Consider the following 21,674-nt stretch of genomic DNA (forward strand, 5'->3'; position numbering starts at 1 on the left):
GTATACAGGGCATTTCCCCTGAATCTATGAGTCCCCGGAGAAGAAGAGTTCACTATCTTTCCTGGCAGGGACAGGGAAGTCCATCTGGCTGCTGGCATTATGGGGCAGGGCAAGAAATAGGCTGAAGGACAATATTTCAGTATGTAGACTTTCACTAAACTCTCTTGTTTTTACCTCACCCCTTGCTGTTCACCCTGCCTGGTATCTCTCACCTTGAAACGTCTTTGGTATAATTTCTCTAGGGAAAAGCCTCTTGTTTCCTGCTGAAGGTAGGAATAAGTTGCCGCGAGTAGAAAACGTAGTCCTGTGCCACCAGTTGTTTTGTCTACTTCTGGTTTTTTTGAAACAGTGTCTCACTCTGTCACCCAAGCTGGAGTGCAGTGGCATGATCTCAGTTCACTGCAACCTCTGCCTCCTGGGCTTAAGTGATCCTCCCACCTCGGCCTCTTGAGTAGCTGGAGTCATAGACGCCACCACATGTGGCTAATTTAAAAAAAAAAATTATGAAGACACATGGTCTCACTATCTTGCCCAGGCAAACTCCTGGGCTCAAGTGATCCTCCTGCCTCAGCTTTCCAAACAACTGGCATTACAGGCATGAGCTCCTGTACCTGGCTTGTTTTGTATACTTCTATACATGGATTTCTGTGTGATCCCGCTGCCTCAACCTCACGACCATAACCACGCATGTGGGTACAAGGTGCCTCCAAGGACAGAAGCCAAATGAGGTGGTTTCTCCTCTATTCTTTCCCTCTGTAGGTATTTGGAGAATAACCCTTTTTTTTTATGCTAGGTCAATGAATGCTCCTTTGTCCCTTCTCTCTTAGAAAGCTTTTTGAAAATATTTTGTTCACTATTTTCTCCTCTCCCATTTCTTTGTTATTGTGGACTAATAATAACCTTTTAAAATATTTTACTATTATAATATCATAGTAGGTTTGGGAGAAGGAGAAGAGATACATACATAGGATCAATCTTCCATCCTTAGTCATAAGTCCTTTAAATTTATTCTTTAGTATGTTTATCTTTAATACATTACCAATCTCATATGTACAAATACATAGGACTATTTCTCCAAATTTAAGAATATAGAGATTAAATACAAAGATTTGAGAACAAAATCTTAAATGTTCTCACTTTCAAATTATATAGTACTTTTTTAGTGGGAGGAAAGGGGAGTCTGCATTTTGAGGATATTAGTCATATCTGAGAATACAGGGCAATATATGCTAAGTGAAGAAAAAAATACATGGCCCAAGAATGTCACGGGAATGGAGAAGGGAGCCCTCCCGTGGGGCTTGTAAGGTCAGAAAGGCTTCCTGGAGGAGGTGGAAATTGAGCTGGACTCTGAAGAGAAGGTAGGAACCAGGAAAAAAGCAGGATCTCCAGCCGGGGTAATGTCAAGTGTGACTGATTATCTTTCTCCTGCCAAGTGGAGATATCCTAGTGTGTAGCTCCCTTTCAGGATCTGAGTAGGTACAGGGGTGCAGCCATGAAGCCAGTGGCCAAAAACCATGGCGTTTTCTTGAGACTACTAGGACAGCCTGAAGGGGTGACCTGCCCCTCCACACCTGTGGGTGCTTCTCGTTAGGTGGAACGAGAGACTTGAGAAAAGAAATAAAGACACAGAGACACAGTATAGAGAAAGAAAAGCGGGACCCAGGGGACAAGTGCTGTGCTTACAGAGGACCCACACTGGCACCGGCCTCTCTGCTCCCTTAGTATTTATTGATAATTATCTTTACCATCTAAAAGATAAGGGAGTGGCTGGAAAATAGGATCATTGTAGGGAGGAAATCAGCAGTAAGACATATGAACAAAAATCCTTGTAACATGAATACGTTTAAAGGAAAATGCTGTGCCTTGAGATGCATATGCGAATATCTCCATAAACCTTTTAGCAGTATTGCTCCAGCAAGCCCCATCTTATTCCTAAAGGCGGTTTTCTCCTTACTCAGTAAACAAAGCACACAATGGGTTTTACCCGGAGATGTACCATTGCCCAGGGAGGGGCAGGATTTTTAATCAGCAAGCTGCCTTCAGGTACTTGTTTAACAAAGACACATCCTGCACAGCCCAATATCCATTAAACTTTGAGTCACCACATCACATGTCTCTTGCAAGGACAATGTTGGGGGTAGGGTCACAGATTAACAGCATCTCAAATACAGAACTAAATGGAGTCTCTTATGTCTACTTCCTTCTATATAGACACAGTAACAGGCTGATCTCTCTTTCTTTTCCCCACACAGCCCATCAAACACAGGCAGTTTATACAGTGCTCAAGAGAAAAAGCTTAAAAAGTGCTGTTGATGAGCAACCTGCTGGTTCACAGATGCTGTTTACTATTCAAAATGTAATTCTGATTAAAGCAAGGAGTTAAAATCCAAATAAAAAGATGCATAGTTTATATTTTGAGTTTCATACTTGTGCATCTCTATAGTTATAACTTCTTAGAAGCAATAAACACCAGATTTTAGTTTTCAACAACATGTGGAAATATTATTCTGGTATTCTCAATATTTGCATGGCCTCTCATTATTCTTTGATACTTTGATTATTGTTTGAGTCAGTCATCATCTTTGAGTCCTTGATCTAGGCAAAGCACTGTGCCAGCCCATGAGGGGGCTGTTCATATGTTCATTCAGCAAGTGTTTGCTGAATGTCTATGACACAACCAAAACTAATAAGGAAATAATTTATTTCCTCAAAGAGTTGATGGTTTGGTAGCAAAGTCAGCACACAGCTACAGAGTAACGGGGGAGCAAGATACATAGAATGATTAACAACAGTAATAAATAAAGGTAATAATAGTGATGGACTTGCTTGTTTCTTTAGGGGTTTATCTTGTAGTTGGGAAGGCAGAGCATAGACACACTTAGGTGAAACATGTAGACTCAGAAAATAAGACAAAAGCACAAAGTGACAGTATAAACCAAGCACAGGGTATCCGACCAGGGTGCGAGGAACCAAGCACAGGGGATCAGATGGGAATGTGAGGAATCCTGGCAATGGTAGAGGAGGCCCTTGCCATGCTGGCCATGGTGGGGCTTCTGATGGATCCAGAGCACTGCAGACTTGACTGAAATTTGGTGGACATATCAAAGTGCCCAGTTGGGTAGACAGGGTATCACAGGAGTAGTCTGAATGAAAGGGTCAGCGAACTGCACCCACATTTCTGGGAGATGTGTTTGCTCAGTTAGAAGTCCCAGGGAGCTAGATAGAGCTGCTCCATGTAGAAGACCTAAAGACACAGGGCAGAGCATAAGGTTCCAGCCAGATGGGGATCAGGGCAGAGTCCTGCCACTGTGGGAACCCTTGGAGGATAAGGCTGCCAGGTGGACCAGCTAGGGAACAAGGATCTGGAAATTTAGGCCTGTGTTCTAGTCATCCGCAGGTGTATTAGTCCATTCTCACACTGCTATAAACAACTACCTGAGACTGGGTAATTTAAGAAGAAAAAAGGTTTAATTGACGCATAGCTCTGCAGGCTGAACAGGAAGCATGACTGGGAGGCCTCAAGAAATTTACAGTCACGGCATAAGGTGAAGAGGGAGCAAGCACCTCTTTCATATGGTGGCAGGAGAGAGAGAAAATTAACGGGAAAGTGCCACATACACTTTTAAACCATCTGATGTCGTGAGAATTCACTCATTACCACAAGAACAGAAAGGTAGAAGTTCGCCCCCAAGATCCGATCACCTCTTACCAGGTCCTTCCTCCAACATTGGGAATTACAACTAGAGATGAGATTTGGATGGGGAGACAGAGCTAAACTCTATCAACAGGCATTCCAGGGGTGTCTTAGAGACAATACCAGGGTGAGAAGATGAGTTTGAATGGATAGGTTTCCTCGTAGCCCCCACTTGCTGCAATCAGAGGAGCTCCGCTTTTTAATCTATTTAATATATAGGACTTGTGAGAATTTTTTTTTTTAATCAAAGGATTCCACTGATTAAAAAAATAAGTCTGCACTTGTGATGGGAAAAGACAAGAAGGCTGGAAAATGAGACCTATAATACTTTTAGAAAAAAATGTAAATTAAGTCTGAGCTAGATAGAGTAATCTTTTGCAATAATTTTGAGGCAAAGAGAAGCAGAGTGGTAAATAGGCAAAGGTATTTCTAGTGGAAGAGATAGTTTAGTCAAAGACAAAAAGATACAATCAGAAACGTTCTGCATGGAAAAAGAAAATGCATGGACTTTCCTGGGAAGTGGGAATCCCATGACTGGTGCAGTAGGTACAGGGGCAATCCAGTGTCTCTCAGAAAATGAGGTGTGGGTGAGGAGTGTGATGAATATGAATGGTTACATAACTCTGTGTCAGTTACTCAGAGCATGATGGGGCTTGGATTAATATATGGAGCCATCACATTTTTCTTGGCTCTGGTCCCTACCCATAAACCAAGGATAATGTCTCCAGTTTCCCTGCTTGCAAACATTCTGGCCACAATGCATCAAAGAAAAAAATGAGACTTTGTTAGGAAAAATATTGATCAACATTATTATCTCTTGAGCAAGAAGCAAATTATAATAATTGAATACCCTATGGTATCTCACGAGTTTTCAGTATTCTGCAAAAACATTTATAGTCCCTGGGTGAGGGATCTTTTTAACTTGGACAAATCTATGTGCTACTGTCCTGTTTCTGGACTGAGTTCTTGGTGGCATAGTCATTCTGTCGCTCCTCTGTTGGCTGGCACAGTGGTACTTCCTATGTGGTCTACACATGTTGTTGATGCGGATGTGTCAGAGAAACGTTCCATTCATTGCCAGGAGAGTAGTGTGGCACTGAGAGAGGACAAATAAATATCAGTTTCTCAACAAGAGAAAAGACAACAATTAGGAGTATAAAATATGGCAAATACAATAATAGAGAACACACATGGAACGTTGTATGAGTATAAGAAGGGGGTGGTCAAAACTAGGAATCTTTGTTCTAGTGAAGCGTAAGTATTCTCTGCAACATAGAATATTCTGTTAGTCTGTCATAGAACCTGTTTCTAATCTGATTATTTGATAGCTTGAGAAAGATTGTCACGTTTCAGAATGTTAGAGCAAGGCAGTGAAGAATTTAACAAATGTCACATATTTAAAAAATTAATTTACTGCCATTAGTGCATATTTTAAAAACATATTTAGTGCCATTAGTGGCTTTTTCATACCTTAATATTTCTCTTTATTACTGTATTCTTATTTTTTACTTATTTTTTTATTTTTTTTGAGACAGAGTTTTGCTCTTGTCACCCATACTGGAGTGCAATGGCATGATCTTGGCTCACTGCAACCTCTGCCTCCTGGGTTCAAGTGATTCTCCTGCCTCAGCCTCCAAAGTAGCTGGGATTACAGGTGCCTACCACTACACCCAGCTAATTTTTGTAATTTTAGTAGAGACAGAGTTTCACCATGTTGGCCAGGTGGTCTCAAACTCCTGACCTCAGGTGATTCAACCACCTTGGCCTCCCAAAGTGCTGGGATTACAGGTGTGAGCCACCACACCCAGCCTTTGTTCTTATTATTCTAATGTAATCTCTTTTAAGTTCTACCATTTTTGAAAACTTTTCATCAGTTCATACCTCCTAAGAGCAGAATCTACACTTTTTTTTTTTTTTTTTTTTTGTATTCTTTTGAAGTATATCGGATTGCCATAGTACATTTATATGTTGAAGGTTTGTATGAATCAAATCAGATATATTGGTTTAGGTTAGTAAAACTTCATCTAACAAACTATATGATGCTAAGCAAAATACTGTAAGTTAATTTAAAATCAACCTTTGAAGCATTAAAAATAAGTGTTTATATTCACCTCTGGTTAATTTTTAACACAATGGTCTAGGTAGGCCCAGCATGTTGGGGTTTTATTTATTATGGATCATCAGCAATGTTTATTAAGCAATGTCTGTATATACACCAGTGTAAGAACTGTTACATGTAAACACAACAGAATGATGACATAATATTTGCCCTCAAGGAACTTCCAATCTGTGCTTGAAGAGGCAAGCTAAACATAAATAAAGATTGCCATGCTAGATAGCCTATGACAAAAATTGTGGAAAGTTTGAGAGTTATAGAAGAAAAAGGTCTATGATGTGCTGTAATCAGCTGGTGGCACTTGAAATAAATTTCAAGGCCAAAAGAACCTGCCTTCTTTCAGAGAAGGCATTCCTGGCAAATAGAAGACAACACGAAGGCAGAGATAGAAATAAACATGGCAATCAGTCTAGACTTTGTAAAGATTTAGTAGTCAAAAGCCGTGTCTGTCAGTTAAGTATTTCATATAGCTTTTTTCATAGAATTTTTACTTGATTATTGTTTGGACGAACCTCGGAGGCAGGATGGTGCACTTCCGGGTTCTTCATCCCCCGCCCCCCCAACTCTTCCCGCGCGTGCGAAAATGCAGCCCGCGACCCGGGAAGGTGCAGACCAACTGGGCATGCGCCAGGTGACGTCAATCCGAAGAGACCAAGATTTACCTGGTCGCACCTGCGGAACGCCCCGACACGCCCATGTCCCACCTATTGCCCTCCCACTCCTAGAAAAGCCACTCTTGGCCAGTGAGCCAGGCGGCCTTCTCACAGCTCCACTCCTGTCGGGATGTCGGGACTGTGGGAAGTCCCTCTGAGAGCCCCACGGTGGGGGGGGGGGGGGGCGGTGGGACTCTGCCGGCCTCCTTTGCCGGAGGCCGACAGACTTCTTCCCCACACCTTAGGTTACCAAAATAAATGTGCAGTTTTGCTCCTACACTTGCCTACCCGCTGGTTCTTTTGCTCCCGCTGGGCTGGTCTTAGAAAAACAAATCAATTATCATATATATGTGACTATCAAACATCTTAACACCTGGCTTTGGTTGTCAGACATTTTCAAATCAATTCAATAATATTTATAGTATACACTGTATAGATTTTTATGCCTAGCATCCTGCTAGGCATTATAATATATAGAAACAAGGAAGAATTCATGGTCTTATCTTTGAAGATGTTGTTGCTTTAATAGGAGAAAAGGTAGAACAAATACAATAATTAAAGATGTCATCAAACCAAGGCCACTCAAATAATTCAAATTATGAAACACCCTATGTATAAATTGCCAAGTGAATAAAGGCCTCCCAGTCCTTTGCATATGCAGGAGCTATTCCCCCACACTTATCCTCTGCTCATATCCGTTGTATCTCCTTCTAGGGCCTAAGTTATATTGATGGTGCTCTGCCAGCTAGAGACCATCACTGGGCACCTGCCAAACCCATACCTATCTCTCACTGACTCTCTGGTTTCCTTTCAAGGTCAGTGAGCACATACTGTAGTCATCCCATAATTCCCACCTTCTTCCCCCTTGGTTTCTCTGCCTTTTACTACTCATTGTTCAGTTTCTTTCACCTCAGACCCCTTTCACACAAAGATGCACCCTCTTTGGGCCTGACCTGTTTCTTCTGTTTCTTCTAACTCTTGCCAGTGAATTCAGGAAAGAACACTACACTAGTGCTCTCATGTTCCCTCTCTCTTTGAACAAAAATATCTCTGTCATCCTGGATGCCTCCCATAGAAATATTGCTGGCGACCTTCCTGTATTGAGGAAAGGGAAGGTACTATGTTTAAATGTGAAGGAAAAGAATGGTGTTGAATCAGTGACCTCAGCCTCTGAAGCCTTTGAAAGTATGCAGAAATTCTTTTCTGAATCTCTGTTAAAAAATCTTTCACTAGACGTTTACAAGTGCTTCCTTCAAAATGTCTACTCAAGATAAAAAGTTTAAAATATAAAATTTCATTTCTTATTTATTACAAAAAACATGTTGTTTTTGTTTTTCTCCATAACATAGAATATTATCTGTTAGTCTGTCATGAAACCTGTTTCTAATCTGATTATTTATTAGCTTGAGAGAGATTGTTATCTTTCAGAATGTTAGAGCAAGTCAGGGAAGAATTATAACAAATATTACATATTTTAAAAATAAATTAAAACAACTTAAACAACTATATTGTGTAAGCTTATATAAGCTGCTTAAACAATATATAAGCTAACAAGAGAGCTGACTGAACGTTCTGAATTCCAAATGAGCAACATTCACATAAATTTTCAAATGTAAGGCAGTTATAAATTGAAGCTGTCTCATATAGTTTGAAATGAATAGAATAAATAATACCTATTATATGAATATAAGAGAGAGAGATGGGGGAGGTGATAGAAACAGATAAATGGTTACAAGTTTGAGAAAACCTTTTGCACAGAAAGTAAAACTTGAACTGGACTCTGAATACTAAACATTGTTATGATAGGGAACTGTTGAAGGAATATCTCCAGTTGGGAAAAGACTGTTGGAAAAGGTATATTTGGTTGAAACATAAACTTCTTATGGAGGGGAAAAGGAGACATTGACAAATCAGGATTGAGCCAATTTGTAGTGTTTTTAAACTCACATTAAAGAGGTTAGTGGATTTTTTTTCCACAAATAATGGAAAGCTATTGAAAGTTTTGAAGGATGGCAATGAATTTGACAAAATCGTTTTCAAAAATCATCTTCTCTAGTGATGTTAGAGAAATTGAAAGGCAAGAGACTAGATAGGAGACCATTTGTGACCACATGCTTGTGAGATGCCAGGGACCTGGAATAATGTGGGAATGTCAAAGGAGGGGAACTAGGACAAATTCTTCAAACACAATGTGACAAAGTCTTGAAGTAGTAAACGAGGCAAGGAAAAATGATGAGTCAGAAATAATAGTGAGGTTTCAGATGGGGTGACAGGGAGAATGAAGGATAAACCTGATAGCAGAAACAGGGAGGTCAGAAGGGAAAACTGGATGGATGAGAGGAAGGCAAGACTTAAGTACATGGGGGATTTAGTGCTATCAGTAGAAATTTAATGGAACTACATATGTCATTTAAAATTGTCTGACAGCCAACTTCAAAACAGTAAGAAAAAATAGGTGAAATTATGTTTGATAATGCTTTATTTACCCCCAATATATTCAAAATGTTATCATTTCAACATATAATCAATTAAAAAGTATTACCAATATAGTTTACATTCTCTTTTTAAGTTTTTGAAATCTGGTGTCTATTTTGCATTTCTAGCTAATCCCAGTTGAGCCACATTTCAAGTGCTCAGTAACTGCCTGTGGCCAGTGGCTACCATATTGGACAGCACATTATTAGTCAGTCATAGAACTGACAAAAATGATTTAGCACATTTCTTAATTAAGTTGGTTCTAAGACTGTGTTTTGGAAATTATAATTCTGTATATTATTTCTCCTTCTCTATTTCTTTTGTTTTCTTTTAGCAGAACATCATTCTTTCCCCAAAGCACCAAGACTTTTTAGAAATATCCATGATATACTGTTTTATTGCCTAGAGTTGCTGCTGTCTCATTTAATTCTCTGTTTGACTTACAACTTTAATAAATAAATGTCTGAATACATTTTCTTCTTCCTTTGTCAGTCTTCAAAGTTTTGATTATGAAATAATTTAGCAATGTGTCCTCAAAAACCTGGGATAAATGACATTTAGTACTTTGGATATGAGGACCATTTTTCATGTTCCCCAGTCTGCATATGTGTGTGTATTTCTCCAGTGTTTAATATCTGACATAAACTTGCTGGAGTTTTGGTCTTCACGATATGCTAAAGAATGCAGTACAAAAGAGAGCCTACTTCTATAGAAAACAAGCCAAGGACATTGTGTTCCATCTTTACAATGAAATTCAGATTTCCCATTAAAAGGCAAATCTATCATTTCAAAAGGTTGAATAGGATGGTGCTTTAAAAGAATCCAGCTGCTTAAATTTAGGGCACTGAAAAACATTCAATTAAAAAAAATGTTCCCTGGGTCTCAAGCATTTTCATTTGATTATGTATTGGGTAGATTTTCATTAGGTCTAGAATTTTGCCTCTTAGAATTCTGTCCTAAAATAATTTGACAACTGTTTTGAGAAAGTTGGACTCAACTATGGTAGCTCATTTATGATTAAATTATGTATTTGCTGTTTAGAATATTCTTGTGTTTGATAATATGTTCTTAACTTTTGTTGTAAAAATATTGGACTATTCTTACAGTGCTTTACTTTTTCATGTTTATTGTTGAGCCTCTCCCACTGCTATTTAGTTTCCTTTATGTTTCTTCTTTTCTTTGAAGACATTGTCTGTCAGAACAGCCATTTTGTTCTCTAAGCAGCTTCCTTCAATGTTTTCAGTCACCTGTTCACACGACTTTTTGTAGCCAAGTAGAATGCCATCTTTTTGCTATTCTAATGTGCTCTGCCCAACTTTTTCTGATTAATTTATGAGTAGGAAGTGGAAAGGCAGGTGATACTCCCTACAATACAACATGTTACCCACAAACTGACTAGGGGGCACAGAAGAGCTCTATGCTATGCAGCGGAGCTATAAATTCTCAAGGAAGTAGTCTATATGCTGTAGGAGCAAAAGGACTTATATCAGACATATTTGAATGATGCACGTATTTCCTATGGTCATTAATAGTCGTTTATTGAAAGTTATGACTAAGTCTGCATTCTCTCCAGCTCTGGACTTTAGCCCTGCTCTCTTTCAGGGGTAGCACCAGAGATGTAGCCTGGGAGCATACAGAGGACCATGGTTAACAAGGGCAGCGCTTGTTATACCCCTGGTAATAGGTATTTACTAGGTTTCTTAAATTGAGTATTTGGCTCTCTCCTACTCATTGTTAGGCATTTTTACATATAAATAATATTGCCCCTGGGCCAGTCCCTAAAAGTAAATGTTTCCAATAATTTTTTGGCATCCAATGTTCTACTAACACTAATTTGGTCACGTTTGCAGACCTCACCTCTCCAATGTTCATATTCTTCCTAAACAATTGTTAATTTTGAAAGTTTGTTCTAGTTAATATCAGTCCACTTCTAATGAATTTTTCCCCAAAGAGCTCAACAATTTTATGCAATAATTCTTTTTCAGAATTTGTATTTTATTCTAGACCCAAATGAGCAAGTATTTTTTATGCTTTATCATAGTTTATGGGGGGTATTTCATACTGGGGTCCTGTGCTTCCACTTCCCTGCCAACACTGGCTATCAAAACTGCTTAGGCTGCAAATAAAGCAAGAAATGAAATCCATCTGGCATTTCTCATTGAATTAGGACCAGAACATTTTTGTTAAATATTAACAGATGGCTAAAGTCTTAATATCAAACTAACATTTAAAAACATCTAAAAGGACCCACATGAGGGGGAAAGGACAGAGGACCATGTGTTTTCTCCATCTCAGAGCCCTTCCTGTACACTTCACCCCGCCATTTTTCCAACCCACATGTTGAGAATCACTGGGGCCTCCTATCTCTAATAACTTTTATGCCTTAATAGTTGGTATCAAAATAGGGTTTGATGATATTATGAAGATAGTGTAATCAAGCGTTAGCCAACTCAGGTGATGTGTTGCCATTGGCATGCCTCAAGATCTTTTATTAAAGTCAATTTTCTGTCTCTCCTCTCCTCTCCTCTCCTCTCCTCTCCTCTCCTCTCCTCTCCTCTCTCCCTATCTCTTTTCTGTCTCTCTCTCATAATAGGAAAAAGAAAAGAAGTACATGCTTCCCTTGGACAACCTGAAAGTTCGGGATGTGGAAAAGAGCTTTATGTCTAGCAAGCACATCTTTGCACTCTTTAATACAGAGCAAAGGTAAGAAATTGAAACAGTCTCTGTCTTCAGATTTTTTTCCTTGAAGTTCTACATGATTCAGAGATAATTTTTGAAAATAGTTCCTTTGGTCGCACCTTGAAATTTGTCTACTCTTCAATTTTCCTTTCATTTATTTTGTATTTTTAAGTTCCACCATGGGTTATGGCTTCAAAATATAAAAACTCAGACTAAAAATGATCTTCAAGTGTTAGCTAATTATTTCTTGCTTTTCCACCTGGCATGAAAATAATTCTTCATCCATTTGTCTTTTTTTTTCTTTTTGCAACGGGATCTCGCTTTCTCATCTAGACCAGAGTACAGTGCTGTGATCGTGATTCACTGCAGCCTCGAACTCCTGGGCTCAAGAAATACTCATACCTCAGCCCTGTAGAGTAGCTGGGACTACTGGGTTCATGCCTGGATAATTTTTTAAAAATTGTTTTGTAGAGATGGGGGTCTTGCTGTGTTGTCCAGGTAGTTGACCTCAAACTACCTAGGCCCAAGAGATTCTCCTGCCTTGGCCTCCCAAAGTGCTGGGATTACAGGCATGAGCCACTGCACCCAGTCTGTACATTCTTAAGGCTACATTTTATTACCTTAAAGTCTTTCTTGTCCCAATATATTGTTTACATACTTACAAACTACTCGATGATAATTTTAAAAGTATCTTTCTAACGTGAATGGATATCACTTAAGCTCTTGTTGAAGAGCAGACAAATTTCACATATTATGACTAAATTCAGTGAATAGAATTATTCAGTTAAGGTGAATAAAAATGTATAGTATTTTACAGTTTTTCAAAGTGCTGTCTACATTCATTGTCATTGGTTTTTGTAACAGCTGCCCTTGAGGTTAAAAGGATACAGTTATAAATAAGAAAGTGTAGGCTCAGGGATGTTAACTCACTTTCTTAAGATCATAAAACCAGTGCATGGGGGAGCTGGAACTTGTATCAGGACTTCCTCTAAGTACACTTTTCCTTCCACTCATTTTCCATTGTGTGCTTATTTTATTCTGTTGCTCATGTGCAGTATCAAAACTGTATTTTGAGCTGATCATCACAGAGTGCTATGATCTTCACTGAAACTTAGCAGTAAAGTTAAATAAGCAAATGGAGAGGTAAGAGAGGATGGGTTAGAGAAGTGTAAAAGGGCTACAACTAGGAAAGGATAATAAAGGAGAGTTTTTGCAAATGAAAATGTTATAGGAAGAGGCTATTAATTTGTGTGAGTCAGTTATTAAGACAGTGAGTCATTAAGGTAACAGGATCTAATTTTAACCCATTTTTCGAGATTGCCTGTTGTCTTTATTTAGCAATGAATGAAGTTACTTGATTAGGTTCAATGACTGGCCCAGGGTCAATCACACAGTAAATTAAAATAGCAAAAGAAGACATCTTCCTACATTCCCAGTCAGTTGCTCAGAGTGACTCATAATACAAAAATACTTAGTAAAACCACAAGGCAAGCCATTTAAAGAATTGACGGGAAAGAAAATTAAATACAACTAACTCCCCTACCAAATATTCAAATAGGATTTTTGAAGACAGTATTATTTGAGATCAGCTTATGAAAACACTCTGAAAATAATAAAGAATAAAAGGTTTTCTAGAGAGAACAGTAGTGAGTCTGCCACACTGCAGCCAAGCTCAGTACTAGTTTACATGCCTTCATCAGAGCAGCAGAGGATCAGGAGATCCTAAAGCAATCATCAGAGGTGTGCTCAGCCTTCTTGCCTAGATGCAGAGTGGAACAGGTGGCTGCCAAACAGGAAGTCAAACAAAATTGAATCCATGGTCAACCTGAAAAGTTAATGTTATAAAAGAGCTGGGTGTAAAGTAAAAACAAGGCTATGGTAGACTATCATTTTTCATAAAATACAACTGTGGATTTTAATGACAGCAAAAGTCACTGAAATAAGGAAACTGGATTTTGAAAAATCTAGATATTTTGGAATCTTGGAGTTCTAAAAAGGTATTGAATTCTGCTGCCACTTCTCAGTGACCTCAGTGAGTATATAGATGTACCTACCTTGGCCATTGTCTTCTCCTTTGAAATCTTGATTCCTTTAAATCATTTTTGTGCTGGCAAGGACCTCCAGTACAATGTTGACTACAAGCTGGAATCCTTGTCTTGTTTCTCATTTTAAGGATAATTTAAGGATGTTTTTAAAAATTTTATAGTGAAATACCTTTTGATAGATGTCTGATATCAGGTGAAGATTTCTTGTGTTTCTAGTTATTAAGGTTTCTGTTTTCATTTTTAAATCATGCTTAGGAGCTGAATTTTATCAACCTCTTCACCTGGAAGATTGTATGATTCTTCTTCTTTAATCTGTTCATGTGACCTTCTAATGTTAAACCATCCTTTGTCTCCTGGGATTAAACTTAGTTAGGTCACAATGTGCTATTCTTTATTATGAGTTCTTGGCTTACGTTTGTTAGTATTTTAGCAAATGCTAAAATGAGTTAGATTGGCCCATAAATTTCCTTTTTATATTATTTTTGCCTGGTTTTAATATCAAGGTTCTGTTAGCTTCATAAATTGAGGTGAGAGTAAGTCCTTATTGTTCTTTGGAACCCTTCACAAAAGATAGGGATTAACTATTAACTGACTGTTTGCTGGAAGTAACCAGTAAAATCATCTGGCCCTAGAAAGTATTTTTGGTAAGTAGGCTTTTAACTAGTGATTGAATATATTTAATTATTTCAGATTCATTTAGGTTTTCTGTTTGTTCCATGAATCCGTTTGAATAATTGTATTTTTTCTAGAAAATTGTCCATTCTGTTTTGCTTTAAATATATTGCACCAACTATTCCTTAGTATTTTATTTTTCTAAATCTCTGTTATATCTGAAATTTGATTTTTATTTCCAATATTAATCCTTATCATTTTTTATGATCAGTCTTGCCAGAATTTTGTCTCTTTTCAGAGAATCAGCTTGTGGCACTTTTGAACATCTATTGCATATATTTTTTCTATTCCAATAATTTCTGTTCTCAATTATTTCCTTCCTTGTATTTTCTTCTGTTTACATTTTGGGTCTTTCCACACTTCTTAATTTAGATGTATAGCTCATCAATTTTTATCCTTTCCTTTTCTTATATATCAACATATAGATCTATAGATTTCTCTCTAGGTAGTGTTTAGCTGCTTACTATGATTTTTGAAATTTAGCAATTTTATTACCATTCAGTTCTGTTTCCTATTCTTCATTATGTTTTTTCTTTGAGCTATTTAAAAGTGTGTTGTACATTTTAGAATGCAGGGAATCTTATTGTTTGTATCATTGATTTCTAACTTAATTGTCTTGTGATCAAATAATATGGTCGTACATGGTGTTAATAAACATTTCACATATATGTGAGAAGAATGTACATTTACTAGCTTGGAAGTGTAGGTTCCATGAGAGCTGATTGGATTATGCTTGTTAATTGTATTTTGCAATGTCTATTGTCATTATCTTTTTTTCATCTCAAATAATTCCAACATTCAACAAGTATATATTAGGCAGCTCTTATGTGCCAGACACTGTTCTATCCTTAAAATATACCTGTGAATCAGATAGAAAAAGACAAACATTTTAGATACTGTCTAGAAAGGGGAATAGGCAGGGAGACAAATAAAAACAAAGAATCTTATTTTATCAGATGAGCATTAAAAAAATCACTTTGTGATTGTAAGCTTGAGTAAGCCTGCCAATTTTTGCTTGAGGCCAATCTATGTTATTAGATTCATACAAATTTAGTGTTGTATTTTCCAGGTGACTTAAAAAAATAACTTTGTGACAGCCCTCTTCATTCCTAATAATGCACTTTGCCTTAAAATTTATTTTGTCTTATGTTAATATAGCTACACTAACTTTTGGTTAATATTTTTATTGATACATAATATTTATACATATGTATGGAGTACATGTGATATTCTGTTACATGCATAGCATATGTAATTATCAAATCAGAGTATTTCGGATATTCATCATCATAAGTGTATATCGTTTATGTGTTGAGAACTTTCCAAGTCCTTACTTCTAGCTATTTTGAAATATACAATATATTGTTGCTAATTATAGTCACCATATTCTAGTATTGAACATTAGAATTTATTCCTTCTATTTAACTGTATGTTTGTACCCATTAGCCAACCTTTCTTCATCCTTTCTCCCCAACCCCCACCAACACACACACACACACACACACACACACACACACACTATTTCCACCCTCTGGTATATATCATTCCACTAACTACCTCCATAAGATAAACTTGTTAAATTCCTATTTCTGAGCAATTACATGCAATATTTGTCTTCCTGTGTTTGGCTTACTTAACATAGTGACTTCCAGTTCTATCCATGTTGCTGCAAATGACATGATTTTATTCTCTCTTTATGGCAAATAGTATTCCATTGTGTAAATATACCACCTTTTCTTTATCTGTTCATCCATTTAAAATATTTTGGTTGATTCCATATTTTTGCTATTGTGAATAGTGCTACAATAAACATGGGGGTGCATGTGTCTCTTTGATATACTAATTTCCTTTTCTTTGATTGAATACCCAGTAATGAAGTAGTTCTAGTTTTAGTATTTTTAGAAATTGCCATATTTTTTTCCATAATAGCTGTGCTAATTTACATTCCCACCAATAGTGTATGTTCCCTTTTCTCCACATCCTCACTGCCATCAACAGATTAAATCTCATTACTTGTTATTGGTTGCTTCAGGTTTTTTATTTCTTTCTGATTCAATCTTGGTAGGTTGCATTGTCCAGGAATGTATCCATTTCTTCTAGGTTTTCTAGTTTGTTAGTGTATAGTTGTTCATAATAATCTCTGATCTTTTGTATTTCTGTATTATCAGTTGTAGTATCTTTTTATTTGCTTTTTAAGTCTTCTCTCTTCTTGATTAGTCTTACAAGTGTCTTATTGATTTTACTTATTTTTTTTGTGTGTGTTTATTGTGATTATTCTTTTTTGTGTGTGTGTTTTTGATAATAGCCATTCTAACTGGGGTAAGATGATATCTCATGGTTTTGATTCACATTTCCCTGATGACTAGTGATGTTAAGCATGTTTTCACATATCTGTGTGCCATTTGTATGTCTTTTTTGAGAAGTGTCTATTCATGTTTTTTGTCTGCTTTTTAATGGAATTGTTTGTTTTCTTTTGAGTTCCTCATATATTCTGGATATTATTCCCTGTTGGATGAATAGTTTGCAAATGCTTTCTCCCATTTAACTGGCTGTCTCTTTACTCGGTTGTTTTTTTTCCTTTGCTATGAAAGTTTTTAGTTTACTCTCATCCCATTTGCCTATTTTTGTTTTCGTTGTTTTTGTTTTGGGGGTCTTAGTCATAAAGTCTTTGCCTAGGCCAATGTCCTGAAGTGTTTCCCCTATGTTTTCTTATAGTAATTTCATAGTTTCATGTAATGTTTAAGTCTTTAATCTATTCTGAGTTGATGTTTGTATATGATGAGAGATAAGGGTCTAGCTTCTTTCTTTTGAGTATCGCTATCCAGTTTTCCCAGCACCATTTATTGAAGAAGTTATCCTTTCCCAATGTATCTTCTTGGTGCCTTTGTCAAAAGTTAGTTGGCTGCAAATATGGGGGCTTATTTCTGGATTTTCTATTCTATTCCATTGGTCTTTGTGTCTATTTGTGTACCAATACATGCTGTTCTGGTTACTATAGCCTGGTGATATATTTTGAAGCCAAGTAATGTGATGCCTTTCACTTTGTTCTTTTTGTTCAGGATTGCTTTAGGTATTTGGGTTCTTTTTTCATTCCATACAAATATCAGGATTTTTTTTCTATTTCTGGGAAAATGTCATTGGTATTTTGATAGGGATCACACTGAATCCATAGATCGCTTTAGACAGTATGGTAATTTTAACTATATTAGTTCTTCCATCCATGAGCATGGGTTGTCTTTCCATTTGTTTTTCTCCTTTTCCATTTCTTTCACCCATGTTTTGTAGTTATTCTTGTAGAGGTCTTCTACCTCCTTGGTTAAAGTTATCCCTAGGTGTTTTGTTCATTTTATTTATTTAGCTATTATAAATGTGACTGCCTCCTTGATTTCTTTCTCAGCTAGTTCATTATTTGTGTATAGAAATGTTACTGATTTTTCATATGTTGATTTTGTATCCTGCAACTCTGCTGAACTTCTTTATAGTACCTAACAGTGTTTTGGTAGAGTCTTTAGGTTTTTCTAAATATAAGATCATGTTATCTGAAGACAGGAACAATTTGACTTCCTCTTTTCCAACATGGATGCCTTTTATTTCTCTTGCCTGACTGCTCTGGCTAGGACTTCCAGTGCTATATTGAAAACAGTTGTGAAAGTGGGTATCCCCGTCTAGCTCCAGATCTTCCCATTCAGTGTAATGTTAGCTGTGGATTTGTTACATGTGTTCCTTATGATGCTGAGGTATGTTGCCTCTGTGCCTAGTTTGTTGAGAGTTTTTATCATGAAGGAATGTTGACTTTTATCAAGTGCTTTTTTGCATGTATTTAGATGATCACATTGTCCTTCATTCTGTTGATGTGATGTATCATGTTTACTGACTTATGTAGGTTGAATCATTCTTACATCCTTGGGTTAAATCTCATTTGATCATGGTGTTTTATCTTTTTGAAATGTTGTTGGACTCAATTTGCTAATATTTTGTTGAGGATTTTTGTATCTATGTTCATCAGGAATATTATCCTGTAATTTTCTTCTTTCTTGCATACTTTTCTGGGTTTGGTATCAGGGTAATGCTCCACTTATTAAATGAGTTTGGGAGAATTCCCCACTATGCTATTTTTTGGAATAGAGAATAATTGGTGTCAGTTTTTCTTAGAAAGTTTGGTACTATTTGGCTGTGAAGCCATCCGGTCCTGGACTCTTTTTGTTGAGAGATTTTTATTACAGATTAAATCTCATTACTCATTATTGGTTGGTTCAGTTTTTTAATTTCTTTCTGATTCAATCTTGGTAGGTTGTATTGTCCAGGAATGTATCTATTTCTTCTAGGTTTTCTAGTTTGTTAGTGCATAGTTTTTCATAAAAATCTCTGATCTTTTGTATTTCTGTATTAGTTGTAATATCATTTTTATTTCTGATTTTGTTTATTTAAGTCTTAATATCTTCTTGATTAGTCTTACAAGTGTCTTATTGATTTATCTTTTTAAAAACCCAACTTTTCATTTTGTTGATCTTTTGTATTGTCTTTTTCACCTCCATTTCATTTAGTTCTGCTCTTATCTTTATTATTTATTTCCTTCTATTAAATGAGTTTGGGAGAATTCCCCACTATGCTATTTTTTGGAATAGAGAATAATTGGTGTCAGTTTTTCTTAGAAAGTTTGGTACTATTTGGCTGTGAAGCCATCCGGTCCTGGACTCTTTTTGTTGAGAGATTTTTATTACAGATTAAATCTCATTACTCATTATTGGTTGGTTCAGTTTTTTAATTTCTTTCTGATTCAATCTTGGTAGGTTGTATTGTCCAGGAATGTATCCATTTCTTCTAGGTTTTCTAGTTTGTTAGTGCATAGTTTTTCATAAAAATCTCTGATCTTTTGTATTTACATCTCTAGTTCCTTGAGATCCATCATTATATTGTTTATTTAAAATCTTTCTATTTCTTTTGATGTAGGCATTTATTGCTATAAGCCTCCATCCGCACTGATTTTGCTTTATTTCATAGGTTTTGGTACATTGTATTTTGATTTCTGTTTGTTTCAAGAAATTTTTAAATTTTCTCCTTAATTTTTCTCTTGACTCAGTGGTCATTCAGGTGCATGTTTTTCACTTCCCTTATATTTGCACTGTTTCCAAAATGTCTCTTGTTATTGATTTCTGTTTTTATTTCATTGTTGTTTGAAAAGATACTTGGGCTGGGCGTGGTGGCTCACGCCTGTAATCCCAGCACTTTGGGAGGCCGAGGCAGGCGGATCACAAGGTCAGGAGATCGAGACCATGGTGAAACCCCATCTCTACTAAAAAAAAATACAAAAAATTAGCCAGGCACCGTGGCGGGCGCCTGTAGTCCCAGCTACTCAGGAGGCTGAGGCAGGAGAATGGCGTGAACCCAGGAGGCAGAGCTTGCAGTGAGCTGAGATCCGGCCACTGCACTCCAGCCTGGGCAACAGAGCGAGACTCCGTCTCAAAAAAAAAAAAAAAAAAGAAAAAATACTTGATATGATTTTGATTTTTAAATTATTTTTGAGATTTGTTTTGTGTCCTACTATATGGTCTACACTAGACATATTCTGTGTGCTGATTAAGAATAATGTTTATTCTTTAGCTGTTGGATAAAATGTTCTGTAAATTTCTGTTAGGTCTATTTGGTCTAATATGCAGTGTAAATCCAACGTTTCTTTGTTAATTTTCAGTCTAGATGATCTGTCTTATGCTGAGAGTGGAGTGTAGAAGTCCAAACTATTCCTGTATCAGAGTCTTTCCCTTCAGGTCTAATAATATTTGCTTTATATATCTGGGTGCTCTGGTGTTGGGAGCACATATGTTTACAATAATTATATCCTCTTGATGAATTGACACCTCTTTCATTATATAATAATTTTGTCACTTTTTATTACTTAAAGTCTGTTTTATCTGATGTAAGTATAGTTACTTCTACTCACTTTTGAGCACCATTTACACGGAACATCTTTTTCCATTCCTTTATTTTCAGTTTATATATGTCTTTATAGGTGAGAATTTTTCTTATAAGCCACATATGGTTAGATCATTTTTAAAAATTCATTCAGCCAGTCTATATCTTTTAAGTGCAAAGTTTAATCTGTTTACATTCAAGGTTATTATTGACATGTGAGTGCTTCTTATCATTGTTTTACTTGATTCTTTATTGTTTTGTATATCCTTTTTTCCTTTATTTTTCTCTCATAATTTATCTTTGTGGTTTGATGGCATTCTGTAATACTTACATTTAAGATTTTTCCCTTCCTTGTTTCTGTGTTTGCTCCACTAGTGGTTTTTATATTTGCATGTGTTTTCATAATGGTAGTTATTACTCTTTTGCTTTTGGGTGTAGCTCTCCCTTAAGTATTTCTTATAGGGCTGGTCTAGTGGTGATATGTCTCTTAGCTTTTGCTCATCTGGGAAAGACATTATATCTCCTCCATTTAGGAAGGATAATTTTGCTGGGCATAATATTTTTAGTTAGCACATTTTTTCTTTTGGCACTGTGAAGGTATCATCCCATTCTCTCCTGCTTGTTAGGGTTCTGCTGAGAAATCTGCTGTCAGTCCAATGGGGTTCCTTTATATAGGTGGTTAGATACTTTTTTCTTGCTGTTTTTAATTTTTTTTCTTTGTCTTTGATTTTTGACAGTTTGACTATAATATGCTGTGAAGAAGACCTTTGCGAATTGTATCTATTTGGGGATCTTTGACTATATCTGAATGTCTAAATCTTTTGCTAAGTTTTGAAGTTTTTAACCTATTATTTTATTAAATAGGTTTTCTAATTCTTTCATTTTTTTCTTTGTTTCTTGGGACACCAAAAATTTGAATATTTGGATGCTTTATGATGTCCCATATGTCTTGAAGGTTTTAATCTTTTCATTGTTTTTTTTTTTATTTTTGTCTGACTGGGTTATTTCAAAAGATCTGTACTCAAGTTCTGAGATTCTTTCTCCTGCCTGCTCTGTCTTACTGTTGAAGCTTTTGAATGTATTTTGTATGTTATTCAATGAATTCTTCAGTTCCAAAATTTCTGCTTTTAAAAAATTATATCTCTTTGGTAAATTTCTCATTCATATCCTGAATTGTTTTTCTGATTTCTTTGTATCGTTTTTCAGAATCTTCTTGTATCTCTCTGAGCTTCTTTAGTGATAATATTTTTAATTTTTTCCCTAGAATTTCATAAATTTTCCCTCCCTCCCTCCCTCCCTCCTTTCCCTCCTTTCCCTCCCTCCCTCCCTCCCTCCCTCCCTCCTTCCCTCCCTCCCTCCCTCCCTCCTTCCCTCCTTCCTTCCTTCCTTCCTTCCTTCCTTCCTTCCTTCCTTCCTTCCTTCCTTCCTTC

The 21,674-nt window shown here is 36.6% G+C and overlaps 1 protein-coding gene across 3 annotated transcripts in view; it reads left to right on the forward strand.

Annotated features, from left to right (window-relative positions):
* Positions 1–21,674, forward strand: part of DNM3 (dynamin 3) — a 566,202-nt gene that overhangs the window by 392,592 nt on the left and 151,936 nt on the right. For all 3 annotated transcript variants that reach the window (XM_023207167.1, XM_023207165.1, XM_023207166.1), the window contains one exon: positions 11,532–11,641. In XM_023207167.1, coding sequence (XP_023062935.1) covers positions 11,532–11,641 — 110 coding nt within the window. The remainder of the gene's footprint in view (positions 1–11,531; positions 11,642–21,674) is intronic.

This window comes from Piliocolobus tephrosceles, chromosome 1 (genome assembly GCF_002776525.5).
Source record: "Piliocolobus tephrosceles isolate RC106 chromosome 1, ASM277652v3, whole genome shotgun sequence".
In the NCBI taxonomy this organism is placed as follows: domain Eukaryota; kingdom Metazoa; phylum Chordata; class Mammalia; order Primates; family Cercopithecidae; genus Piliocolobus; species Piliocolobus tephrosceles.